The sequence below is a fragment of the Kluyveromyces marxianus genome, chromosome 6, assembly GCF_001417885.1.
Source record: "Kluyveromyces marxianus DMKU3-1042 DNA, complete genome, chromosome 6".
In the NCBI taxonomy this organism is placed as follows: Eukaryota; Fungi; Ascomycota; class Saccharomycetes; order Saccharomycetales; family Saccharomycetaceae; genus Kluyveromyces; species Kluyveromyces marxianus.
Genome location: NC_036030.1, coordinates 155,852 through 182,604, shown reverse-complemented (window position 1 = coordinate 182,604; position 26,753 = coordinate 155,852). Strand labels below are relative to the sequence as shown.

The 26,753-nt window shown below is 43.7% G+C and overlaps 10 protein-coding genes across 10 annotated transcripts; 6 read left to right on the top strand and 4 right to left on the bottom strand.

Annotated features, from left to right (window-relative positions):
- Positions 1–724: 724 nt before the first annotated feature.
- On the top strand, positions 725–2,419 carry PDC1 (indolepyruvate decarboxylase 1; the record flags this gene model as incomplete). The annotated part of the gene is made up of 1 exon (XM_022820726.1): positions 725–2,419. One exon carries the CDS (start codon positions 725–727, stop codon positions 2,417–2,419), a length of 1,695 nt encoding a protein of 564 aa, XP_022677160.1.
- A 353-nt stretch (positions 2,420–2,772) lies between these two features.
- On the bottom strand, positions 2,773–4,518 carry DIP5 (dicarboxylic amino acid permease; the record flags this gene model as incomplete). The annotated part of the gene is made up of 1 exon (XM_022820725.1): positions 2,773–4,518. One exon carries the CDS (start codon positions 4,516–4,518, stop codon positions 2,773–2,775), a length of 1,746 nt encoding a protein of 581 aa, XP_022677159.1.
- A 2,552-nt stretch (positions 4,519–7,070) lies between these two features.
- Positions 7,071–8,885, top strand: JEN1 (uncharacterized protein; the record flags this gene model as incomplete). The annotated part of the gene is made up of 1 exon (XM_022820724.1): positions 7,071–8,885. The coding sequence occupies one exon, from the start codon at positions 7,071–7,073 to the stop codon at positions 8,883–8,885; it is 1,815 nt and encodes a 604-aa protein (XP_022677158.1).
- A 411-nt stretch (positions 8,886–9,296) lies between these two features.
- KLMA_60072 (uncharacterized protein) lies at positions 9,297–10,526 on the bottom strand (the record flags this gene model as incomplete). Its single annotated transcript, XM_022820723.1, has 1 exon — positions 9,297–10,526. The coding sequence occupies one exon, from the start codon at positions 10,524–10,526 to the stop codon at positions 9,297–9,299; it is 1,230 nt and encodes a 409-aa protein (XP_022677157.1).
- A 369-nt stretch (positions 10,527–10,895) lies between these two features.
- On the top strand, positions 10,896–12,359 carry ZPR1 (zinc finger-containing protein ZPR1; the record flags this gene model as incomplete). Its single annotated transcript, XM_022820722.1, has 1 exon — positions 10,896–12,359. One exon carries the CDS (start codon positions 10,896–10,898, stop codon positions 12,357–12,359), a length of 1,464 nt encoding a protein of 487 aa, XP_022677156.1.
- Positions 12,360–12,514: 155 nt separating this feature from the next.
- On the bottom strand, positions 12,515–14,677 carry FRE8 (putative ferric-chelate reductase; the record flags this gene model as incomplete). The annotated part of the gene is made up of 1 exon (XM_022820721.1): positions 12,515–14,677. One exon carries the CDS (start codon positions 14,675–14,677, stop codon positions 12,515–12,517), a length of 2,163 nt encoding a protein of 720 aa, XP_022677155.1.
- Positions 14,678–15,990: 1,313 nt separating this feature from the next.
- RPS0A (40S ribosomal protein uS2) lies at positions 15,991–17,490 on the top strand (the record flags this gene model as incomplete). Its single annotated transcript, XM_022820720.1, has 2 exons — positions 15,991–16,080; positions 16,816–17,490. The coding sequence occupies 2 exons, from the start codon at positions 15,991–15,993 to the stop codon at positions 17,488–17,490; spliced, it is 765 nt and encodes a 254-aa protein (XP_022677154.1).
- Positions 17,491–18,089: 599 nt separating this feature from the next.
- On the top strand, positions 18,090–18,416 carry RSM27 (mitochondrial 37S ribosomal protein mS33; the record flags this gene model as incomplete). Its single annotated transcript, XM_022820719.1, has 1 exon — positions 18,090–18,416. The coding sequence occupies one exon, from the start codon at positions 18,090–18,092 to the stop codon at positions 18,414–18,416; it is 327 nt and encodes a 108-aa protein (XP_022677153.1).
- Positions 18,417–18,504: 88 nt separating this feature from the next.
- GPI1 (phosphatidylinositol N-acetylglucosaminyltransferase) lies at positions 18,505–20,364 on the bottom strand (the record flags this gene model as incomplete). Its single annotated transcript, XM_022820717.1, has 1 exon — positions 18,505–20,364. The coding sequence occupies one exon, from the start codon at positions 20,362–20,364 to the stop codon at positions 18,505–18,507; it is 1,860 nt and encodes a 619-aa protein (XP_022677152.1).
- Positions 20,365–20,755: 391 nt separating this feature from the next.
- Positions 20,756–26,743, top strand: CCH1 (calcium channel protein CCH1; the record flags this gene model as incomplete). The annotated part of the gene is made up of 1 exon (XM_022820716.1): positions 20,756–26,743. The coding sequence occupies one exon, from the start codon at positions 20,756–20,758 to the stop codon at positions 26,741–26,743; it is 5,988 nt and encodes a 1,995-aa protein (XP_022677151.1).
- Positions 26,744–26,753: the final 10 nt, after the last annotated feature.

Here is a 26,753-nt window from a genome sequence, read left to right as displayed (position 1 = left end):
GCATAAGAGTGGGCGTTGCACAGGAAGCCAGGCCCAGAAGCCCCAGAGTTACTTTTTTTTTTTTTGTTTTTTCCTTCTGTTCGCTGTGCCCGCATCAGATGATGCGCCTTTATTTACGATGCCAATGCGAATAGCACCAGTGAGAGCACCAGTAAAAGCATACGCATACACATACACACATACACACATACACACATAGAGCAAGCAAGCAGGCTAGCAACCAGGAAGGCTGCCAGTGACTGCTACTGGGTGTCTAAGAACCGTAGGGCGGATTATTGTTGCGGTGGTTGGTTGCGGGTGGTTATGCGATGGTACGGTGCAGAATCGTACGGTGTTGGTTATGGAATTAGTATGGGTATGTGATATGTGGTAATATGTGATATTGGGTTATTGTGATTTGGAATACTGAATATCGAATATGGGATATGGAATATGGCCATGGCATGGTATGGTATGGGATGGGAGTATTCTATTTTATTTTATTTTATTCTGGTTCCTGCGTTTAGGGTAGGGTAGGAAGAAGGTGAGTGCTTTTGTATATAAGTGGAGTGTCTGGATCAGTTTTGTGGATTGTGAATGTTGTTAGTTTCCCCTTTAATGTATATTTGTATTATTTGCTTTTGAGTACTCAATAACCAAGCACAACTACTAGTTTTAAAGGATCCATCCTCTTAAACAGTACAAATCGCAAAGAAAAGCTCCACACCCAAACCAAATAATTGCAATGTCTGAAATTACTCTAGGTCGTTACTTGTTCGAAAGATTAAAGCAAGTCGAGGTCCAAACCATCTTCGGTTTGCCAGGTGACTTCAACTTGTCCCTATTGGACAAGATCTACGAAGTCCCAGGTATGAGATGGGCTGGTAACGCTAACGAATTGAACGCTGCTTACGCTGCTGATGGTTACGCCAGATTAAAGGGTATGGCCTGTGTCATCACCACCTTCGGTGTTGGTGAATTGTCTGCCTTGAACGGTATTGCCGGTTCTTACGCTGAACACGTTGGTGTTTTGCACGTTGTTGGTGTTCCATCCATCTCTTCCCAAGCTAAGCAATTGTTGTTGCACCACACCTTGGGTAACGGTGACTTCACTGTTTTCCACAGAATGTCTTCCAACATTTCTGAAACCACTGCTATGATCACTGACATCAACAGTGCTCCATCTGAAATCGACAGATGTATCAGAACCACCTACATCTCTCAAAGACCAGTTTACTTGGGTTTGCCAGCTAACTTGGTTGACCTGAAGGTTCCAGCTTCTCTATTGGAAACCCCAATTGACTTGAGCTTGAAGCCAAACGACCCAGAAGCTGAAAACGAAGTTCTAGAAACCGTTTTGGAATTGATCAAGGACGCCAAGAACCCAGTTATCTTGGCCGATGCTTGTTGTTCCAGACACAACGTTAAGGCTGAAACCAAGAAGTTGATTGACATCACTCAATTCCCAGCCTTCGTTACCCCAATGGGTAAGGGTTCCATTGACGAACAACACCCAAGATTCGGTGGTGTCTACGTCGGTACCTTGTCTTCTCCAGAAGTTAAGGAAGCTGTTGAATCCGCTGACTTGGTTCTATCTGTCGGTGCTCTATTGTCCGATTTCAACACCGGTTCTTTCTCTTACTCTTACAAGACCAAGAACATTGTCGAATTCCACTCCGACTACATCAAGGTCAGAAACGCCACTTTCCCAGGTGTCCAAATGAAGTTCGTCTTGCAAAAGTTGTTGACCAAGGTCAAGGATGCTGCTAAGGGTTACAAGCCAGTTCCAGTTCCTCACGCTCCAAGAGACAACAAGCCAGTTGCTGACTCTACTCCATTGAAGCAAGAATGGGTCTGGACTCAAGTCGGTAAGTTCCTACAAGAAGGTGATGTTGTTCTAACTGAAACCGGTACCTCCGCTTTCGGTATCAACCAAACCCACTTCCCAAATGACACCTACGGTATCTCCCAAGTCTTGTGGGGTTCCATTGGTTTCACCGGTGGTGCTACTCTAGGTGCTGCTTTCGCTGCTGAAGAAATCGATCCAAAGAAGAGAGTTATCTTGTTCATTGGTGACGGTTCTTTGCAATTGACTGTCCAAGAAATCTCCACCATGATCAGATGGGGTTTGAAGCCATACTTGTTCGTCTTGAACAACGATGGTTACACCATTGAAAGATTGATTCACGGTGAAACCGCTCAATACAACTGTATCCAATCTTGGAAGCACTTGGACCTATTGCCAACCTTCGGTGCCAAGGACTACGAAGCCGTCAGAGTCGCCACCACTGGTGAATGGAACAAGTTGACCACTGACAAGAAGTTCCAAGAAAACTCTAAGATCAGATTGATCGAAGTCATGTTGCCAGTCATGGATGCTCCATCCAACTTGGTCAAGCAAGCTCAATTGACTGCTTCCATCAACGCCAAGCAAGAATAGAGAGGGAGAGGATAAAGAGATAAATTACGATTTTGGATTTTAATGATTTTATAAACAACAACAACAACCAACCAGCCTTTTACTTTATTTGGCATATACACAAGCTTACTCCATTTCATTGATTATCTATGTGTATATATATAAGTGATGTATAACAATTATTATTATACATAGATAATATTTTTATGATATGTTTTTTCTGAGTTTTGATATTATTTATTACAAGTTACAAGTTACAAGTTACAAGTTACCAGGAAGAATTAAATAAAGGTAAATTGGGGGAATTATAAGCGTATGGGCATAGATATATATATATTATAGAGAACAATAAGCTAGGGGCAATAGGGAATTAATTACACAATCCATCCGAAGATCTTTTCATAATACCATTTCATGTCTTTTCCATGGGCCTTGATATAAGCGGCTCTTTCCTCGTCTAACAATTTGCCTTCTTCTTCCTCCAAATCGACTGGTTCTTTGAAGGAGACGAGATCGACTTCTTCGGATGGGATGAGTTTGGTCTTGTTCCACAACTTGTACCCAACATACGAGATGATGTACACTGGGATACCGATGTAGCCCGTGATGAACGACTTATAGTCGAACTTATCGCCAAGGAAGGCGGTAAAGTTTTTGATCAAGCCGATCAAGCAGCAGAAAAAGAGGGCGAACCATGCGCTGTATGGCTGGAATGGGGACTTGTACGTGAGCGCATCCTTGCTTACGCCTTGGACTCTGAATGCTCTGTCGAATCTGATGTATATTATGAGGATTGAGATCCAACTCATGAGTCCGAAGATGGAGACGCAATTGACGAAATAGTTGAAGACCTGTGCGCTTCCAGAGGAGACGTTCATGTAGGCGAGCAAGGCGAACAGGATTCCCATGAGCATGGACCAGTATGGGACACCGTTTTTGTTTGTTTTGGCGAAGATCTTGGGGGCTTTGTTGTCGATAGCCAAGCCGTAGAGGGATCTTGAAGCGACGTACAAGTCGGAGTTTGCAGCTGAGAAGACGAAGATGAGCACACAAGCGTTCATGAACGATGGGAGCACTGGGATACCGGCTTTGATGATGGCGACCACAAATGGGGAAGCAGCAGCGGAAGTCTTGGCTTTCTTGGCGTTGAGCAGCAATTTGTCATCATATGGGACGACCAAGCCCAGTAGGAAGATGGAAATCAAGTAGAAGATGATGATACGGTACATGGTGAGCTTGATAGCCTTTGGGACTGCTTTTCTTGGATTTTTGCACTCTGAGACGACGATACCGCAGAGTTCTGTACCGAGGTAAGCGAAGAGTGCGAGGACGAAGACTGAAACGAATGCTACGAAACGGCCTTTATCGCCAGTGATTGCCTTTGAGTATTCTTTGAAGGCGCCAGGATTGGACCAGTTTTTGAACCCTCTAGCGTCACCGTGGGGCCCACCTCCACAGGCTAGGATGAGGAGCAAAAGGATGAGTCCCAACATGACGAGGATTTTGATGGCGGAGATGTAGAATTCGATTTCGCCAAAGAATCTGACGCCCAAGAAGTTGATGAGGACGATTGCGGCGAGGAAGACTGTGATCCAGACGCCCGGGTTGACTTTGTCACGGTCGATCCAGTACTGGATGACGAGTGCACCTGCGGTGAGTTGGTTTGGGACGATGATCCAGTATTTGAAGAGGTAAGAGTAGCCTACGGCGAACCCTAGAGCAGGGTCAGCGTATCTTGTAGCGTAAGAGGTGAAACCATCTAGAGGGATGTAGGCGGCCATTTCGCCGAGACAGGACATGACGATGTAGACGAGGAGGCCGACGAAAGCGTAAGCGATCAAGATGGATCCTGGGCCAGCCAGCGAGAGGGAGGAGCCAGTTCCGATGAGGAGACCTGTTCCTAGGGAGCCACCGATGGCGATCATGGAGACGTGTCTAGCCTTGAGGGCTTTCTTGAGCCTGATACCGTCGTGTTTGCCATCGAATCCGGGGGAAAGTTCGTGGGTGTCTGTGGGGGAGTGGGAGTGCGATTGGTCGAGGTTGCTGGAGGTTTCGACGAGGTATGTGTTTTTCTCGAGATCCATGTTCTTCTCGAGGTAGGTATTCTTCTCGAGATCCATTGTTGGTGTGGGCTGGGAGGAGGTAATACAATGTGACAAGAATACATGGTGACAAGAATACAAGGTGACAGGAATACGGATTACAGGCCAGACCCCAGCATTAAATAGGTGGTATAGGATACCAGATACCAGAGGGATACCAGAGGAAAGCAGGCACTCGCTGGAAAGGAATCGGAGATCTTTTGCTAAAGTCATCACCTTGAGTGTTGTCATATAGATAAGAGAGGGTCCTGTGCAAAGGCAGGACCCTTGTCTGAGATAGGCAGAAGCGAGGAGAATCACAAACAACATCAGTCATGCAGAGATATGGGCTATCCATATCTGTGTACGCTACCTAGTTCGAGGGTCCATTTGGCCATAGGGAATTGCCATAGGCATTGCCATAGGGCATCGCCCAACCGTTCTCGAGGGCCCTTTTCTACGGTGCACCGGTACAAAAGAAGCGAGAAAAGCAGGAGGGAAGCGAGGTAAAAGAAACGCCGAAACCAAAACAAAAAACAAAAGGGCCCTGGCTCCACCCAGACACCGGGGATAAAAGAGAAAAGAGAGATGTTGCCGTACGGAGAGGCGGGGTAACCGGAGGCCACCGGGTGACCTGAGGCATCCGGGTAATGCTGTATCCGGGTAACATATACCCAGGGAAACAGCATGTTACCCGGCGGCCACCGGGTAACACCCACCCGATCCCATCCCACCTTTTCGTTTTTTTTTCTTACCCCCACCCCACCCTTCCTTCCCCCACCCCACGCGACAGGATGACTACCTGGCTAGTCCTGGCCTGAGTCCTGAGTCCTGCCGCACTGACTCGTATCCTGTGGTATCCTGCCGTATCCTGCCGTATCCTCAGCCAAGCGACGCCGCGACGCCGCCCCACGCTCGAACCAGGCAAGCGAAGTGGCAAGCATTGTCTTGGGCAAGCATCGCCAGAGGCCACTGGCCAGTGGCCAGTGGCCAAAATACATCAGGATATACCAGGACATACCAGAACACATCAGGATATCCCAGGATATATAAGACTTGAGAAAGAGACTACTGGTGAAGCCTGGTGAGGCCTGGTATATATCTATACCAAGGCTAAACAACTGCTAAGCAACTGCTAGACCACATCTATACACGTATACACGTATACATGCTGAAGGTCTCAATGCTGACCTCAGCTTATATCAGAGTCTTTGGCATGCCTGAGGCATAGAGGCAAGACGTAATGAAAAGAGGGTGAGACCCAGGCCTTGGGTGAGACCCAGGCGTGAGGGTGAAGCCTTGGGTCAGGCCTTGGGTCAGGCCTGAGAAGAGGAGAGGGTCTGAGGGTCTACTAGCCGCTTCTCCACCAGACAGTATACCCCATACAGCAGACTTACACCAAAGCAATTGGCAATTGGCAAGAGGTATGCCAGCGGCAAAAGATGCCAGCGGCAAGATACGCCAGCGGCATACCCAAAGGGAACTGCATCTTACCCGGATCTCCCACTCTGCCTACCCTACCTACCCTACCTAACCGCCTTTCCATGTCTCCAAGACGTGGGTGGACCACCCACGTCTTGGACTTACCCACGGCTTGGATGGAAACTCGCCCACGTCTCGGAGTAACCCACGCTTTATCGCGCGGCTCGGGACGTAACAGGAAAGACGAAGAAAAAACTTTTTTGTTCCTTCTCGTCCTGCGGCCTGGTCTCACCGTGGCTCCCCCCACGCCTCGCCCGCTGCCCCGCCACCGCCGCGCTTTTTCCCCAGACTTTACTCTGGCCCTCCCGCCTGCCCTCCTGCCTGCCCCCACGCGTATTTCGGCCCCAGCGGGATCGGACCCTCCCCGGAAATATCGCGCCGTGCAGCCGCGTCTGTGCGCCTTGCCCTTCCCCCACGCCACGTCCGACCCTCGGCGCTCACCCCCACCTTTATTTCATGCCGCAGGGCCGCAGGCCCTGCGGCCCTGCTGCACGCTCGAGCCATATCGAGCACACAGCGAGCACAGCGGCATTTTCCCCACTGGGGTTTTGTCCGACTCACAATGGAGGAGGCACTACTACTATACTACGTATATGGCCATAGCCATAGCCATAGCCATAGCCATGAGCAAGCGCGAGTCCGGCTTGAAGCTCCATCTCCAACACGCATTTGGGTCCTCCAAGCGATACGAATAGAGGCATTTGCCAGCCTAAATGCTAACTTCGGAAAAGCTAGTCAAATCGCTAGTCAAAAGTCAGCCTCGCACTTCCCCAATGCCGGTTTTCCAGGTGGTTGGTTATGCTCTGTGTCAGCGATTTCCCAAAGCTGTGCAAAAGATGAGCTTCAGGATCAACGGGTGTGTGACGACGATGCGTGAGGCTAGGGTATGCCAGGGCATACCCTGGCATACCCTAGCATTACCAGCAGCAAGGCAGCTGCCGCTGCCCTGCTGCCACATTTCATATATAAAGGACTGGCTTGCATCTGGAAAAGTCCTGGTTCTGGGTTTCAATCTTGTTCATATACACTTATACCAGTTATCATCATACACAGACAGCTAACACAGACAGCTAATACACACAGCTAATACACAAGCTACTATAGGCATAATGTCAGAAGGAAACGAAGAAAAAGGCCAAGGCCAAGGCCAAGGCCAAGACCACGGCCACTTCCCAGAAGGCCGCACGTTCCTCCACCAGGTGGAGTCCAAACGCTCCGTACACACCCACCACTCGGTCCCAATGAACAGCTCGGACTCCCAGTCCAACGCATCGGACCCAGAAGAACTCGCCCCATTCCCATCCGTCGTCGACGAATCCGAACTAGACGAGTCAGAACTAGAAGAAATCCAAAACGAAGACGTGTCCATCATCTACAAAGACGACGAAGAAAAACCAGACTTGTCCTGGGCCAGCATCTGCAGATACGCAGGGACCCGTATCACTTCCTTGTTCCAGATCCACAAGGTCTCCATGGACAACATCAACCCATTCCCAGAGTTGCGCAAAATGACCCTATCCAACTGGAACTACTTCTTCATGGGGTATTTGGCATGGCTATGCGCCGCATGGGCCTTTTTCGCAGTCTCTGTCTCAACAGCCCCATTGGCAAAGTTGTACGATAAGCCCACCAAGGACATCTCCTGGGGGCTCTCGCTAGTGCTTTTCGTCAGATCCGCTGGTGCCATCATCTTCGGGCTATGGACCGATAATTACTCCAGAAAATGGCCCTACATCACTTGTCTCGGACTTTTCCTCATCTGCCAGCTCTGTACCCCATGGGCCAAGACCTACACTCAGTTCCTTGGTGTTAGATGGATCTCCGGTATCGCCATGGGTGGTATCTACGGTTGTGCCTCCGCTACTGCTATCGAGGACGCCCCAGTCAAGGCCAGATCCATCCTCTCCGGTTTGTTCTTCAGCGCATACGCCATGGGTTTCATCTTCGCCATCATCTTCTACAGAGCCTTCTTGCACGTCAACGGCGAGAACTACTGGAAAGTCCAGTTCTGGTTCTCCATCTTCTTGCCAGCACTCCTAATGCTATGGAGACTCGTGTGGCCAGAAACGAAATACTTCACAAAGGTCCTCAAGGCTAGAGAATTGATGAAACAAGACGCTATCGCATCAAACGGCGGTAACCCAATCCCAAAGACTACTTTCAAGGAAAAGATGGCCAACACAAAGAGAATCATCTGCAAGTACTGGCTATTGTTCGGCTACTTGGTCTTGTTGCTTGTCGGTCCAAACTATTTGACTCACGGTTCCCAGGATTTGTTCCCAACCATGATCCGTTCCCAATTGAACTTCTCAGAGGACGCTGTCACTGTCGCCATCGTCGTGGTCAACCTCGGTGGTATCTGCGGTGGTTTGTTCTTTGGCCAATTGATGGAAGTCACCGGTAGAAGATTGGGTCTCTTGATCGCTTTGACCATGGCCGGGTGCTTCACATACCCAGCATTCATGCTAAAGACCTCTTCCGCTGTCTTGGGTGCAGGTTTCATGCTATTCTTCTCGGTGTTCGGTGTCTGGGGTGTTATCCCAATCCATCTATCAGAATTGTCTCCTCCAGAAGCTAGAGCCTTGGTCGCTGGTCTAGCGTACCAATTGGGTAACTTGGCATCGGCTGCATCGGTCGTCATCGAAAATGACTTGGCTGACATCTACCCATTGGCAAGAGACGCTGCAGGTAAAGTCATCAAGAAGGATTACGCTAAGGTCATGGCTATCTTGACCGGTTCCGTCGTCATCTTCACTTTCGTCATGGTCTTGATCGGCCACGAAAAGTTCCACAGAGACTTGTCCTCAGCAGTGCTAAAGGCTTACATGGAAAAGGTCGACAGAAACGAAGAAGATGCTCGTTTGGGCGTCTCCAGTCTATCCATCTCATCCAAGTCCAAGGAAGAACAAGTCGAGAACGCTTAGATTTATGTCTTGTCTTCTCCTTCTCCTCCTCTTTGAACTTCATTCATATTCACATAATATTCCCTCTTTCTTTCCGCCTCCCCTCTTCTAATGACTTCAGCGGGTCGGTCGGTCGGTCAACTATATTCAATTCATATCATATCATATCATTCAATCTTCGGACTTCTTAATTTTTTTTTTTTTTCCTTTACTATTCATTCAGTCTTATGGAGTATCATATTCAGTCTGCTAGCATTCTTATTCCTATCACCTCCCCACATACAGGCGTTCAGTTTCCCCACACATACGTTTGGAAACCAGTCTTTTCACAGACTGTCTCGGATATATATATATACACACACATACATAAAAAGTGTAATCTAACTTAATATATTATATTATATTATATTATATTCTCTAGTTATAGTACTGTTACTTCGCCCTTGGTGCCAACTTGAACGTCAATATGTCATTCACGCCCTCGTCAACCTTGTCGTCCTCACTCACCCTGAGTCCCTTCACTCCCTCTATCGACGCTATCGTCACATCTCCCATGATATACGTAGCCACTTTGCCCACCGTAGTGCCCTTCTTCACTAGGAAACAGTCCCTGAACACATTCTCACCGTTACCACCGGTAAACGTCTGGATGTTACGAACTGTGTACACGGGAACCAAGTCCAACGTGCTGGCAGCCGCCTGGAGCACCTGCACCACACCGGTAGACCCAAACCTGTACAACACAAGATCACGAATCGTCTCGATCCTCTGCATGAGCTTCTCATCCAACGGCTTCAACGTCTCGTCATCCTCAAACGTATCCACAAACTCAGTCCCTTCCTCGTAGTGGATGAACCCTTGCTTCTTGAGTTTCCGCAAAAACACCTCCGTGATCGCACTCGTAAGCACACACTTGGTCTCAGGATACTTGAGCATGATCTTGCTCACGTTCTTATCAGCGTCCGGATGGTCAATCTTGTTCAACGCAAGCACCGTAGGGAACTTCTCCTGCATGAATGACTTCACAACCTCCGTGATCCATTCGTTCGTCCATTGCTCCAACGGTGGAAGCCCAGGTATCCTCGCCAACGCCCTTTGAATCATAGGCGCATGCGACCCGTACCCACCAAACTGTGCCTGCAACGTGTCCACCGCACTCGATTTCGTCGCAGTGTGTTTCCGAACAATAGACCCCCATCTCTTCTGCAAATTACCCTCGATCCACAACCGGATCTCGTCCTGCAACCACTCAATGTCCTGCAACGGATCGTACCCTCGCGTGTTCTTCCCCTCCGCATCCGTCGTCCCACTCACGTCCACCACATGGATCAACGCATCCGCATGTCTCAAGTCGTCAAGAAACTTGTTCCCCAACCCTCGACCGCTGTGTGCCCCAGGAACTAGCCCAGCTACGTCCAACAACATGATCGGAATGTGTCTCATCCCATTCTCACACCACCCATAGTTCGGCTTACACAGCTTCTCCAGCCCAAACCGGCTACAAGCACAATTCACCTGCAAATACCCTGTCGCACGATTGGGCTCAATCGTCGTAAATGGGAATGCCCCGACTTGTGCCGAAGCATCTGTCAACGAATTCAATGTCGTCGATTTACCACTCGATGGTTTCCCAACTATACCTATCAACGGATCACGAGGCATCGCCGCTTTTTTCTCTGTTTCTCCTTCAAATATGTTATCAACACCAACTTTCTGGTACCCTACACACTACCAAACCAGTACGAAAAGCACTATAGTACCCTGTTTTCCCCCTGCGATGAGCTGTCATCGATAGCTTCAACACTTTTTTTTTTCACTTTAAAGATGCTTCAGCTTATTTTTTTTTTTTTCAAAACCTTTAATATGGGAAAAGAAGCTTTGAAAAATTTTGTTAAACTTCAACACCTCATCGCATGAACAAAAGAGTGTTTTAAAGGGAGTATTAGAGGCGTTTTTGAGGTCTACAGAAGCTAGAAAGTGTGGAAACCGCGATAAAGGTATTATAGTTTCTGGATATATATATTTTTTGCGATGGGAGAAGATTTGTTTAAGCCGGTTGGAGAGATTGTTGAAGAAACTGAGGGAAATGTAAATGGGAACGAGAATGAGAACGATAATGGGTTGGTTCAAACGGGTGCATTTGACGCTATGGGCCATCCAGTGCAGGAGATTCAGTCGCTATGTATGAACTGCCATAAGATGGGTACTACCCGGATGCTTTTGACCCGGATTCCGTACTTTAGGGAAGTTGTTCTTATGTCATTTGAATGTCCGGAATGTGGGTTCAAGAACTCTGAGATCCAGCCAGCTTCTGAGATCCAGGAGAAGGGGTCTAAGTATATGTTGAAGGTTGAGGGGAAGGAAGATTTCAACAGACAGGTGATCAAGTCTGAGACAGCTTCGTGTAAGTTTGTGGAGCTAGAGCTTGAAATTCCGGGGAAGCGTGGACAGTTGACGACGGTGGAAGGGTTGCTCAGCGAGATGGTGGATGATTTGGAGGGCGACCAGGAGATGCGTAAGAAGATCGATGAGAATTTGTACGAGCAGATCCAGAAGTTTATCGAGAAGGTGAGGGATACTATTGCTTGCAAGGAGGGTACGTTGCCACTAACGTTTGTGTTGGACGATCCAACGGGTAACTCATGGATCGAGTACAAGCCTGGGGAGGCAGCACACAAGTGGTCACACAGCGAGTATGCGAGAACGGATGAGCAGAACGTGCAGATCGGGTTGATGTCGAGAGAACAGTACGAGGAGAAGCGTGAGCAAGAGCGTGAAAGAATAGCTCAACGTGAGAGAAACCCATCTGTGGCCAAGGAACAAGAAAAAGAACAAGGCCAAGGAAAGGAACACAAATTCTTGTCGGACGCTACCGATATCGAGAACTTCAACAGCGAGGTGCAGAGCTTCAGTGTCTCGTGCCCTAACTGTTTGCAACTCTGCGATACTCACATGAAGCCCGTCAATATCCCTCATTTCAAAGAAGTCATCATTATGTCCACCGTATGTCCAAACTGTGGTTACAAGTCTAACGAAGTCAAGACTGGTGGTGCCATCCCAGAAAAGGGTAGAAGAATCAAGCTATACTGTGACGATCCGGAAGATCTTTCCAGAGATATCTTGAAGGGTGAAAACTGTAAGATGAACATTCCGGAACTTAACTTGGACATCCAAGAGGGTACTCTTGGTGGTAGATTCACTACTTTGGAAGGTCTACTAAGACAGGTGTACGATGAATTGGAGTCTAGAGTGTTCACTCAAACCTCCGATTCGATGGACGAAGAAACCAAGGCCCGTTGGGTAGCATTCTTCGCCAGATTAAAGGACGCCATCAACGGGAAGGTCAAGTTCACTGTCATAATGGAAGATCCATTGGCTGGCTCGTACATCCAAAACGTTTACGCTCCAGATCCAGATCCAAACATGACCATCGAAGACTACGATAGAACTCCACAGCAAAACGACGAGTTGGGTTTGACTCAAATGAAGGTGTAAGTAACTATAACACACACAACAACAACAATAACAACAACCCGAATCTATTTTTAATTAGTCATTTATATACACATCATCATTATCACTTCATTCATATACAGTAATAATAACAGGCAACATAATATTATGCACAAGGCATGTACTTCCTCATAATTTTACACACTGAAACTTTCTTCGTGGAAATGCAAGCCACCATCCTTTGCCCATCTCCTGGTGCTGTCGACTAAACCCCTGGGACCAGCCGCTATGACCCAGACCTTGGCTAGATCATCCACGTGAGTGACATTATTATCAGCGCTCATGACGCAACAATTGTCAACTTCTGAAGGTGGGGCACATTCTTTTTGCAAACACCACTGATAGTCTAATTGAGAGAGCTTTGGCCTTCCAAACACTAGTTTGACACCTGCAGGAATCGTCAGTTTCATATCATCTTCTTCTAAACTTTCGGTATCACTCTTATAGTTTTCGTCATTAGGTGGTATCACCACCTTTGGCTTACGGAACATTTCGTCTTTATGGAAGGGACTTGGAGGCATTTCTTGGATCTTTGGCACAGATTTCTTCCTCTTTAAGGTGGCCGAGGCACTGAAGAGGTCTGTGAAATCGAACTCATCTTCGTTATCCTTCGCGCTTGTGCCTAACTCAGCAGAAAACAATCCTCCCTTATCTGTAGGTAACGAACCATAATGCGTTTGAGAATCGCTATTCAGACTAGTCGTTGGGTTAAGGTCAGACGAAGATGGTAATGCTGGACTCTGTAAACTTTGGTGCGAGCGACGGCGTTTTATAGGCGTTTGCAGCAGGTGTTGGTGCTCCTGTGATTGTGATTGTGATTGAGATTGAGACTGCAACTGATGAGATTGTGCCGAACTATTCTCCAGTTCACCCAGGGTGTCCGGTCCATAGTCAACATAATCAATCTGTAAGTCTTGCTCAGCACCCAAGGTCCCGGTAACATATATCTCGAGTCCCGAATAGTTATTCTTGAACACATTTAGAATCTTCATATCCCTATGGTCCCTAGTCACCCAGAGCAGCTTAACCGTTACACCGTTAAAGTTCAATATACGTAGCATGGGTAAACCAAACGATATAGCACTCCCACCAACAACCATGAACACTCTCTTGGCATTGATATTGAAGGATAGCGGCGATAGTAACAAGGTCGGAGTGGCACTCTGGAATGGCAAAAGCCTGTGATTATTTCTAGCATCCTTCTTAGACATGAAGTCCACCTTGGGTTCAAAAGCTCCTGTAATGTAGTATTTTGAATTCGTTCTCAAGGGGAACCTCCCAGTTCTCACGATAAGCCTTACCGTTGGCTCGTTGGGCAACGATGCGATAGTGTAAGGGTGCTGGAAGGGAATCAAATGATAAAACCAACGCTTCAACCAGAAACGGTGATAGTTGTTCATGCGAATATGGCCCGAGGGCAAGATAGGTTTCTTGCATAAATCTGACATCGGGAACTCCACCACACTAATCGACGGCGACACAGGTATAACTGAAATGGTCGAAACCTTGGTGTGCCACACACGGTACACAATCTGGCCCACAAGAAGCGTCACATTTATGATAGACACCATATTCATATTGGGGCGAGCGTGATATTGAAGCAAAACGACGCTCATCCAAGTAGCCGCATAGTGAACGCAATAGAAAAGCTGGAAATTGACCCTCCTGATTTTGGGCAAAGATGTGATCCCAATCAAGAGGAAAAGAGCCATAGCAATAATACCCCAGACGTTCGCCAATTTTTGCAACTTGGCAAGCGTACCCTTTCTTGCATACTGAATCGTGTATAGTATCGTATGCAACAACGACTGGAGCACAACAATCCTCGAAATCCACTTGTGCAAAGGAAGTAGCGAAAAGTATAGCACATGCGGTAGCGGTGATGGCCGTGTCGTTAGAAATAGAAGAGCAGGCATCATGCAAACCGGTATCCGTCCGAGCCTCTTCGTTATGATCAAAAGGTCATTATTACAATCGTATAGCACCAATGTAAACATCAAAACGGTCCAGAACACAGTGATTTGCAACGACTCATTGTGGTAAATCGACGATTTATGGATCCATGCAGTCCTTTTGAAAGTATGATGCTTAAGTCTGTGCTCAACCTTGAAGAAAAACGGTTTAAGCTTTAGATAGTTACTCAACGGGATCACAAAAAATATAATCACCATAGATATCCCCATAATCGTAAGTCCAGAACGTCGTACTAACCATGATCTCAATGGCTTGGGCGTTCCCCTATCGAAACTGGGGCAATGGTCTCTTAACCATTCCCAAAACTCAAATAGCCAACTATGCATCGCTGAAATAAAACCAAAAAAAAAAGGGTTCAATCAACTCTTCTCACAATAATCTCATACACTGCGTATTGTTGTGTCTGATCTCACTACGGAAAGTCCACTTATGACTCAGTCTAGAACTCACTTAGCCAACCAGTAACCTTTAAATCAGTATATATATGATTAAGGTCTGTGATTAGCAGCTTTCAGAATTTTTATGCTGCTAACAAAAATGTGATTATGTAATACCACACACAAAACCAAAGCCAACTTGCCAAATCCACTACCTGAATCAACACGGGCACCAGTAAGGATGACACTAGCGATTGATTACTAAGTACACGGCAAATGCTTTCCTTAAAGTCGCAACGTCTTCTACTCTCTACCTTGCTCTACTCTGCTCTATCTTTATGTAATACAATGTGTCACAAACGGGCTATGCACACCCATATTTTGGGTGTCATTTATTTGCAAGACTACACCACCAGTATGACCCTCAGAAAAAGGTTATTTACATGTATTAGTGAAATACCGATAAGTTGCAACCAGTTTACAACCAATTTACAGCCATATACAGCCGTGCGGTGGATGATAGCGCTGGATAGTCTATGTTAAGCTAGGCTAAGCTAGGCGAACAGTCTCTGATCTACGTAGCATCTATGCAGCCTGTATGTAAGTTTCAGCCAAGAAAAAAAAACAAACTAAAAGAGACCGTGGGCCACGTGACACCATAAAATAAATTTACACACATGCCGGTACCGGGACTTAAAAAGGAAGCGCGGCGCTATTATTGTCTTTCTCTGTTATGTGTGGTATCTCCGTGGTATCTCCGGGATGGATGGGTGTGAAGCGGGTTTCTGTACGGGACTGTGATGACACCCGTGCATCATAAGGTTCTGTACGGGTACGGGTGTGTGTTGATAGATGAAAATGAGACTTCCAGATATGGTAAGTGCGGATGTGAAAATAAAGTTCGGGGGGCCACGAGGCTTGCAAAGCTAGGCAGGGCAGCGGACAGAGAGACTGGAGGAGCAGGAGCAGGAGCAGGAGCAGGAGGCAGAGGGAGCGGAGGGACAGCCCCCTCCCGCCCGGGTAGCTGGGCCCCCGCTTAGCTTGGGCCCTGCCTAGCTTGGGCCCACCTCTGGCAAACAATAATCCACGGCAGATTACCCAAGCAGGTTGCGCGCATGGAAAATTGTCAATCCACTCTTTCATTCCATATAATTATAAACTGTACATCTAATGGTTAATACCAGTATACATCTTCACAGGTTATTCATCAAGTACAAGAAAGACCCCTTCTCACTCCCAAGAGACCAAGAATATATCACACAATGTCTTTGCCATCTACTTTCGACTTGACCCCAGAAGACGCCCAATTGTTGTTGGCTGCTAGAGTCCACTTGGGTGCTAAGAACGTCCAAGTATGTTAATTGATGAAATCACAAAAAAACCTTCCACATGCAACATTGTTGGTTGGATATGATACGAATCGATACGAGGAGATTCAATCTTGGAAATTGTAAAGAAATGAAATGAAATGAAATCAAATGGCCGGCCATGTCAATAACTCAGGTTCAACAAATGCCATGCGCCTCATCGGTGTTTTGATTAACCGTGGATGTTGGATGGACACCGGGCCACGCGTTGTGCTACTACTAACCCCATTGCCAGAAAAGTGCTGAAAGTTGGGTGACTCTTTAAATCTTACGATTTTTCCAGTTACTCTTTACCTAACAGCATAGAGGATATACGTACGTTAAAACAAACTGCTTCTCCTGTCTGTACGGGAGTCGTCAGATTGGGTTTGACTGATTCTGTAAAGAATAACAATCCTGGTGACATTGAACAATTTTAAAAAAAAGTACACGAACATCTCCTCTATCAATACGGTAATATTCAAGCTTCATATGGCCTGTCCCATGTATCAGGGGGAAGACGTCGCAACGTCATCTTCTCATACTGGTTGCAGGGACTCGCCGTTGAGGGAAGAAAATATAATACGACGAAACGCAAATAATTTACTAACAAGGTTAATGTTACAACATCTCGTGCTCTCTTTCTTTCTTTCATCATCATTCGTCATGAACACACACGTGTGTGCTTGATGAGTGGAGAGAATACAAGTGCGTGCGTGTATTAACAACATTTTGTCACAGGTTCACCAAGAATCTTACGTCTACAAGGCTAGACCAGATGGTGTCAACGTTATCAACGTTGGTAAGACCTGGGAAAAGATTGTTTTGGCTGCCAGAATCATCGCTGCCATTCCAAACCCAGAAGACGTTGTTGCTATCTCTTCCAGAACTTACGGTCAAAGAGCTGTCTTGAAGTACGCTGCTCACACCGGTGCTACTCCAATTGCTGGTAGATTCACCCCAGGTTCTTTCACCAACTACATCACCAGATCTTTCAAGGAACCAAGATTGGTTATCGTCACTGACCCAAGATCCGATGCTCAAGCTATCAAGGAATCCTCTTACGTTAACATCCCAGTTATCGCTTTGACTGACTTGGACTCCCCATCCGAATACGTCGATGTCGCTATCCCATGTAACAACAGAGGTAAGCACTCCATCGGTTTGATCTGGTACTTGTTGGCCAGAGAAGTCCTAAGATTGAGAGGTGCTCTACCAGACAGAACTCAACCATGGGCTATCATGCCAGATTTGTACTTCTACAGAAACCCAGAAGAAATCGAACAACAAACCGCTGAAGAAGAAGCTGCTGCTTCTGGTGAACAAACCGAAGAAGCCGTTGACGTTGCTGAAGAACAAACTGAAGCTGCTGAATGGGCTGAAGAAGGTCAAGCTCAAGAAGAAGAATGGAACTAAACTTGAAACATTAGTTTTGCCCCATTTTTTATCTTTGTTTAATTCATCATCTTTTATAATATTGCAAAATTGATCCGGTTATGAGCTTCTCTCATTTCCAAAATCATTTTTAACCAGTTATTATTACTAAAGAGCGATTCACCCTCATCTTCATCAACTATACTTTTATCTTTACTAGTTTTTAAGAACATTTTGTGTACATATTATTTTTAATATCATTATTGATCCGGACTAGTATCCAATTCCTCTTTTAATTTACCCAAGATCCTTTCATCATTTCACTTTCCAAGCAAGACTAGAATCTATCCTTCCATACTACCTTCTTTCTCATCATCTATTTACTTCTCTGCCTATGTATTACTTACTACTTGCTTTTGATCTTTACTTCCTTTTGGAATTTTTCACCGTTAGTTAGGACATTTGAAAAATATCAACGAAAAGTTGAAAGTATTGAAAATATGTAAAAGGTATAGTATATATTGTGTTTAGGAGAAGTAAAAGGTGCGTTTACAAGCGTATTAGTGATTCACAGGTGCTAGTACAAGGTAGCTGCTGTAAAAAAAGGCAAACACACAGTTATATCTATACATTTTTGAAAGATGTCGGTACCCAAAGCGAGACTTCTGAAGTTAGCCGAACTGTCTGCTAAGATATTCGATCAGAACTTCAACCCAACATGTGCTAGAACTGGGTCCAAGATCCTTTCACAAAGACTAAAGGGTCCTGCAATTGCTAACTACTATGGTAATCCGGATTTTATTAAGTTCAAACAATTGAAGAAACTCTACCCAGGCATGAACTTCGTTGACGAAGAAGAACAATACAGATTAACCATGCTTGAGCTAAGAAAGCGTAGAGGTAAGGGTGCTCCAACCAAGAAGAAGGAGGCATCTGGTGATGCCAAGAAGACAAAAAAGAGAAAGTAGCCGTTTTGGGGATTCTAAATCTGGCTTTTAAAAATTAACTACACCTGTATATATCTATATAAATATTTGTTGAAATGAAAGAAGAAAATCATGTCACTTCCTGTTCCATAATCACTTTTAGCTTGCTCCACAAGAGATTGGAGTCCATAGGTTGCCGAGGTAAGTTATAGTACAATACCCGGTACAATTCATCTCGCTCCACGTTCAAAACATCACCATTCGCGATTCTCTTTAGAGTTGAGATTGAGAGAACTTGTCGCTGAATAGATTTCATCACATTCGTGAATGGTTTGAACATCATGAAGAAGTCTATTGGATTGTTCGACATGTGGAAGTGGTTACCCCTTAGGCGGAAAATGATACCACCAGGCAACCTTTTAGCATCTTTTATCCGTAAAAGAAGTGCAAACAAGGGGAAATGGTTAAGTAACGCTAAAAAGAGCTCAAGAGTGACCTTAAGTGTTAGATCAATAAACCTGAGAACAGTGTAAACCAAATAGAACGACAATAGCGTTGGCAACAAGAAAATTAGAACGGTGAAAATTAAGGTACCCATGAGTAATTGGTCAAGCTCAAATCTGTTATCGTCAATTCTTCTTCTTAGAATGTTATGCTTCTTACCGTAAAAGAGATAGAACAAACTCCTCATGACATATAAGTGCACATGGTATAGTTTCACACTAATCATATAGAAAAGAGTTATGTGTAGGGTCATGACAGATAGGAAATCGACTATTAATGCTAATGAAAATGTGAGACCGATGACCGAACTCAAATGAGAAACAAAAACGATGCATTGTCTCAATGTGTCCGGCGAAGTGCACTGTTTAACCCATCCTGCATACGTGAACTCTATAATCAGGAGAAAAGACGAACCTAGGAATCGAGAAAGCTCCTCATTAAGCTTTATACCCAATGGATTTCTTTCCAATGTTAAGGTCACATGTAATGGAACTTCATAAAGCAAGAACCGCATCGAGGAACTAACAACCTGCGATAATGCATTCCGATTCTCAAATAGAACAGCTCCAAAAGTAGCACCAAATGACACGTCGTTTATAATTAACCAGAGCGTGTTATAAAGTCGAATATAATCTGGATAAGTTTCGCACGGCAATTCTTTCGGAAGATTCGATATGCTCTTTTTGCGTTTCCTATGATACCGATCCTGTGACAAAGCTTCTTCTCCTTCCTTCCCCTCTATACGTGGTTCGCTATCAGGTAGGATAACATTCTTGTTTATCCGTAAGTACTGCACTGGAATATAACATAACTGCTGACATCTCAAATCTATCTGCTGCGCTGTAGCGAGAATCTTTACAATGGGGAACACCTTTGAATTCAATACCTGCGATATCGAACCTGCAATAACTCGCGTCATTATAGCAAGGTAAAACGCAACACATCTCACAAATCTGTACATAGCTGTCCCACGTATCCTAGTTTTCAAATCTTGTATTGACACAGGAAGCATTGACTTTCTCCTGTAGAGTGGATTTCGTTGGTAAAATGTTTCCAAATGCTGATAGTACAAATTAATATGACTTACATTGTCCCGTAACCTAGATTCGTATTTCTTCCGATTTTGTCTTAAAGGCACCTCAATTCTACCTCCATTATCATTATATGGATCTTCCAATACCAATGATATAGGCTCCAAAGAGTAGAACTGCATGAGCTTTAATTTAGGAGGGTCAAACGTTACAATCCCATATTTACTATGACTCCACTCTTCACTAACCTCAATGGTATCAATAGACCCATTGCTTATCGTCCCAAACGTACTATATGGATTCTCGACCCCAGAATACCGCGATTTCTCAACAACTGTGACCACTAACCCATCATTAGCAGATGTCTTCAATACCACCACGACAAGTTGTTCTTCACTACATTCACATCGTTTTACCAAGGCAGAAGGCCAATATATATATTTATGTTCGCTCATAAACCTAAAATATCATCTGCTTATACGATTTACCACCACCCTACTCATAGAACTCACTCTATTCGCTATCCACCTCACACGTTTACCTCACTCTTCATCTATACGTATATATCATATATAAATCAGTTATTATTTATATCATACATTATTTGACATTTTAAGTTAAACTTTTATATCGCATGCATATCAAATCAAAAATATTAAAGGCTTAACTAATAGTTGTAGAAACAGAGTGGTAAAAGGTGCCCAAAACATTGTATTAGAATCTAATATATATAGGAAAGAGTCATTATTTGGTATAAAGTTGTCTAATAGACACAAAAGCTGGTACTTATTAGGTGTGAATCAAGTTTTCTACGGATACTATTAATAGTTGCTGAAGCTTCACCAAATGTCTGAGAGAGGATCACCCTCAAAGTCAAATAACCCAAGAGATGGCAGGGCCATACAAGGGAAATATGGGTCACATCTACGGTTACCTGAATCTACAGCTTCTTTTGAGACGAATGGGAGCGAGAGCAAGGCAAATGATTCGTTGTTAATCAATGATGAATCGTCGATATCGGTGGATCTTATGCCATCGGAAGATTTGAGCCAAGGACTGATGGCACATGGCGACGATGACAATATTCTTACGATAGAGAATGAGGATCTACAAGATTTCAAGAACTTGCAAAGCAATGTTAAGAATATACTCGAGTTAGATACCTCGGAATGGTTGCGGAGACCAATTGCGGATCATTGCTCGGAAAGGAGTCCTAACCATAGTCCGACGCGTAATAGCGGGTATAGAAGCCGTAGTCGCAGTCGTAGTCGCAGTCGTAATAGAAGCCCTCGACGTTCTATGGCATCTTCTTCTCATGGGATAGTGTTTGGACAAAATATTTTCGAGCGAAACGATGATTCAAACGTGCTCAACGATGAGTATGAACTTCAGGATGTGTTTATTGGAGATGATGGTTCACCGGCGAAAAGCCAGGCGTCATATAACATTGATAATAGGTCTACTGGTACTAGTGGTGATTTAGACGATGCGCAGTACGGTTTCCATGGCGATGAAGGAGAGGATCGAGATGATTATAGTGGGGATGATTCATCTGATGCGTCTGAATATTCAAAACCAGTAGAAGAACACTTACAATTATATGGGAAATCATTGGGGATAATTTCACCCTTTAATCCCTGGAGGCTAAAATGTGCGAAGCTACTACTTCACAAATGGTATAGACCAATCTCGATGGCAGTTCTTCTCTTTTATACCATTTTCCTAGGTCATGGTGTGTTTCATGGGGCATATGGTTCAAGCGACTTACTGTTCCAAAGCAAATATCGGACTGGAGTTTACATTGCCTCGATTATCTTTAACTGGCTTTTCACATTTGAGACCATTGCTAAGATTGTGGCTTTTGGGTTCTGGAATGATGAACAATTGATGAGGGCGACAGGAAGGAAATATGACTCGTTGTGGGAACTAACAGGAATATTGAAATTCTACAGGTACTTAGAAACGACTTATTCGCCTGAGTTTATACACAAGATCATGCCAATAAGGGCCCTAATTGAAGAAACTCCAGAGCAGAAGAAAAAAGCTGCTATGAAGAGTTCTGTTACAGTTTCCGATTTCCGGAAAGTCAGCGACCCCGTAAAATTACCCAGGGCATATACTCGAAGCAGCTGGGGAAGACTTGAACTACTCTCAACATTTAGTGCATGGATGGCATTGCTATTGAGCATAAATAACTACGATGATAAACATGGTGCACGGCTGTTCAGACCTTTGATGGCATTTAGAATCCTAAAACTTGTGGATTTGGATCAAGGTTTAGTCTCTATTTTGAGAACACTGAAATACGGTGTGTCTGAACTACTTAACGTGGGGTTCATGCTTTTATACTTCTGGGTAATCTTTGGAGTTCTTGGTATACAGACTTTCAAAGGTTCGCTAAAAAGGCAATGTGTATGGTCCAATCCCAATGATCCTTCAGATACTTACCAATATGATATGCAATTTTGTGGGGGTTTCTGGAATACAACAAATCATAAAATAGAGAATTATATCTTTGCCGATAATACAAAGGGCCCAATGGCAAAAGGATTCATATGTCCCCCTAACTCAAAATGTATATCTAACGCGAACCCTTACAATGGAAGGATAAGTTTTGATAACATCATAAATTCCATGGAATTAATTTTTGTGGTAATGAGTGCAAACACATTCTCTGACTTGATGTACTATACCATGGATTCTGATAATATGGGGGCATCTCTTTTCTTTATCTTCAGCATCTTCTTCCTCACTGTTTGGATGGTAAATCTATTAATTGCTGTGCTTTACTCCTCCTTTGAAGTTGCTCATGAGAAGTACACTAATAATGGTTCAGATGTAAAGGAAAATATTCTAGTCTCTTATGGAAGAAGATGCAGAGCTTTTATTCAGGCAAAGGCTAACGAATCTCCATTACCTAAATGGGCAGAACGTGCTTTTAGAATTTACAAGAGAGTGGAATGGGTTTTCGTACTTACGGTACTGATAAACATATGTGCATTTGCCACACTAAAACATAACGGTAGTGCTTCCAGAACAAAGAACATTTATACCATCAATCGTGTCACTTCTGTCATAATGTTTGTGGAAACAGTTATTCGACTAATCATATTCTGCAAGACACCTTGGAAAATTTTATCTTCTCCCAGCTATATCTATGACTCAATTACATCTTTGATTTGGCTTATTATGTCAATCAGTCCGATCCAAGAGAAGCTTGGAAAGGATTTTGACTGGTTAACAGTATTACCTATATCCAGGTTTTATAGAGTTGTCATTTTGTTCAGTGTGACAAGAAACCTCTGGAAAAAAGTTTTGAAAAACGCATTGGTTATATGGAACTTATCTGCATTCTACTTCTTATTCGTTTTTCTAGCTTCATTAATCGTTTTGCTATACTTCGATGGTACTTTAAACAGAGATGATATGGATGATGTTCCTTATGGGTTTTACTCTTTGCCAAATTCCTTCATAACTTTATTCAAAATAGGCTCAACAGAAAACTGGACTGATTCTTTATATGCTATGCAAGAACATGCTCCAAATTTGTTTGCAGCTTTTTTTGGCTCTACGTTAATTATTTTATGGTTTATTCTTGCAAACTTAGTTGTTTTAAACGTTTTCGTTGCTGTCATTGCCTCAAGTTTTGACGTTGAGGAAGAAGATAAACGTCCACTACAGATTAGACATTACTTGAAAGTGGTGTATCCGGAGAAGATCAGGAATTTTACAAACGTTCCTTTGCTTGATAGAATAAGAAGAAAGTTTTCCAAACGTAAAGTGAATAATTCTGAAGACTTTAAACAGTTCCTCTTTAGAGGAACTGCTATCTTAAGCATTGCCCAAAACTACTCAAATATTAATACAGAAGGCGTGATGGATAATAACGAATCAAGCGAACTTCCAAATCCTGAACTCAACTATTTAAAGAGAGTACTTTGGAGAATTCGTGCTTATCGAAGCATCAAATCGAATCCTTTCTTCAAAGAGCCTAAAGTGGTTTTTGTCGAATCAAAGGACTCGAACAAGCAAAACACTTTGAAAATTCAAGAATGGGAGGATGAGAAATTGACATATTTACGTGAGCATCCTAGCTTCAACAACACCTATTTTTTATTCCCACCAAATCACGGTCTCAGAAAATTTTGCCAAAAACTAGTCTCTTCGAGTTATGGTAAAAGAACAAACAATAAGATATTCTTTGATGATACACCAAATAAGGTCGGAAATAATGAGTTTTTTAGTCATTTTGGAAAAGATCTGGTAGTTGTGGTTACATTTATCTCTACCGTTTTGATGGTGTATTATTCATGCTATGCGACTCCGATATACCGTAAAACGCATCATGACAAATGGTCCTGGATAATGTATTTCGAACCGATATTTGTTTCATTGTTTACTATTGAGTTCCTTGTAAAAACAATAGCGGATGGGTTCATATATTCTCCAAATGCGTATCTTCTAAATCCATGGAATAGAATCGACCTTTTGGTTTTAATAGCACTATGGATAGATTTTATTTCGTGGCTAACCGGTGACGGAACTTTGACAAGAATTATTAAAGGTGTGAGCGCTTTGAGAGCTTTAAGATTTTTAACGATTAGTAGTATGGCAAGAGCTACGTTCAAACAAGTTATGTTTGATGGTATTACATATATTTTTGGTGCCTGTGCTATTGCCTTTAGCATTTTGTTTCCTTATACTGTTTGGGGTCTTGTGATTTTTCGTGGACAACTAGGTGTATGCAATGATGGGGACTTATCATATTCTCAATGCTATAACGAATACTCCAATACAGTATTCAAGTGGAATATTTTAATGCCGCGCTCTTATGGAGATCCTGTATTACATTTAAACTCATTCTCTAGCGCCTTTAGATCGATGTACGAGATCGTTTCTCTCGAAGGTTGGACAGATTTATTAGAAAATATGATGAGTACAACAGGAGTAGGACAGCCGGCAAAACTCTTCGCGTCACCTTATAATGGATTCTTTTTGATTATGTTCAACTTCCTCAGTATGGTGTTCATTTTGAATATTTTTATTTCCTTTATTATCGGAAATTATTCCCGCTTGAAGGGCACTGCATATTTGACAGTTGCGGAAAAGTCTTGGCTGGAGGTCAAAAGATTACTATCACAGGCTAAACCTGAACCGATGCCCAATTTTTTCAATATGGGAAGAATAAGAAGAATATGCTACCTTTTAGTAGTGGAGAAGAAGAATTTTTATTTCTCTGCTTTCATGCAAATAATTCTTTACATCCACATATTCGGCCTACTACTATCTCGAGATCAACCTCATGGACACCTTTCCACAAACCAGAATGCTCTATTCATGTTAACTTCCTCAACACTATTAATGCAAGAATGCATGCATATTTATGGTTTAGGGGTGCGTCTCTATGTACGCAAAAAATGGAATGTATTCAGGGCCCTCGTCTTACTATTCGCATACCTCACCAACATCTATCAATTTGTGGCCAAACATTTCATCCCTTACGCTTCTAATGGTAGGGATATTCTTCAATTAGCAGTATTATTGTTAATTATCCCCCAAAATGATACGCTCAATGAGTTAATTAACACTGCTACAGCAAGTTTACCATCTATTCTTTCATCGGTTTATTTGTGGTTTATTCTATTCTTAGTCTACGCTATTGCTCTAAACCAAGTTTTTGGTTTAACTAAGTTAGGCCCTAACACCAGCAGGAACATCAATGCCAGAACAGTGACAAAAGCGCTGCTTCTATTATTCAGATGCAGTTTTGGCGAAGGCTGGAATTATATCATGAACGATTTCACTTTAGAAGAGCCATATTGCTTTTATACTGAGGACGGAACTTACACAGATTGTGGTACCAAAGCATTTGCGTACACTATCATGATGTCATGGAATATTCTGTCGATGTATATTCTTTCCAACATGTTTATTTCGATGATCGTCGAGAAGTTTAGTTACGTGTACCACAGAGAACAGAAGAAGGATTCTCCAGCAAACCAAGAGGAGATTCGAAAATTCAAAGCTGCTTGGAAAAAGTATGATCCTGATGGTGTAGGAGAATTTGATATTCAATATTTGCCCAAGTTTATGCACTCATTTGATGGACCGCTATCTTTCAAAATATGGGAAGGTAGACTAACCGTGAAATCTCTAAAGGAAAATTACATGAAGGTCAATCCAAACGACCCTTACGACGTTAAGATTGATTTTGATGGCCTAAATAAAGAACTTTCCTCAATAGATTACGAGAAGGTTAAAGCAAGATTATTAGAGTATCGTCGGTTCATCCACGAGATTAAACTCGAAAGTAAGAATCATGACTGCGTTCAATTCCAACACCTTATTCGAACAGTTCCACTTTACACCGCCTATGACAAAACCGAATGTTTGGGTATCGATGACTACGTTAAGGCAATGTACAACATCAACAAGATAGATAGATTAATCGAGAACGAAAACAACTACAATGCATTGCGTATGATAGCCACTCGTTGGAAATTCGTTGTCAGGAGAAACAAAATTGTTCTGCCCGAACTCAAAGTGCCATTATCATCTTATCCATACGCTTTCGCGTCAGTTGATGATATAGATAGCACGAAATCGCCTATAATCAAAACACAAGAGACAAATCTGCTGTGGTCGCCGATGCAACAAAAGAAGTCCTGGTTTGGTGAAAAAGATAGCGAACGTCTCGGTAAAGACAACAACGACTATCCCAGTTCATCAGCCGGACCTTTGATGAAAGACTACCCAGTGGTACATTTCAGAGGTAAACCGAGATCGTCATCATCGTCTTCAGTTTCCTCACAGGCCTCTGTCGTATCAGACTAGGTAATTCCAG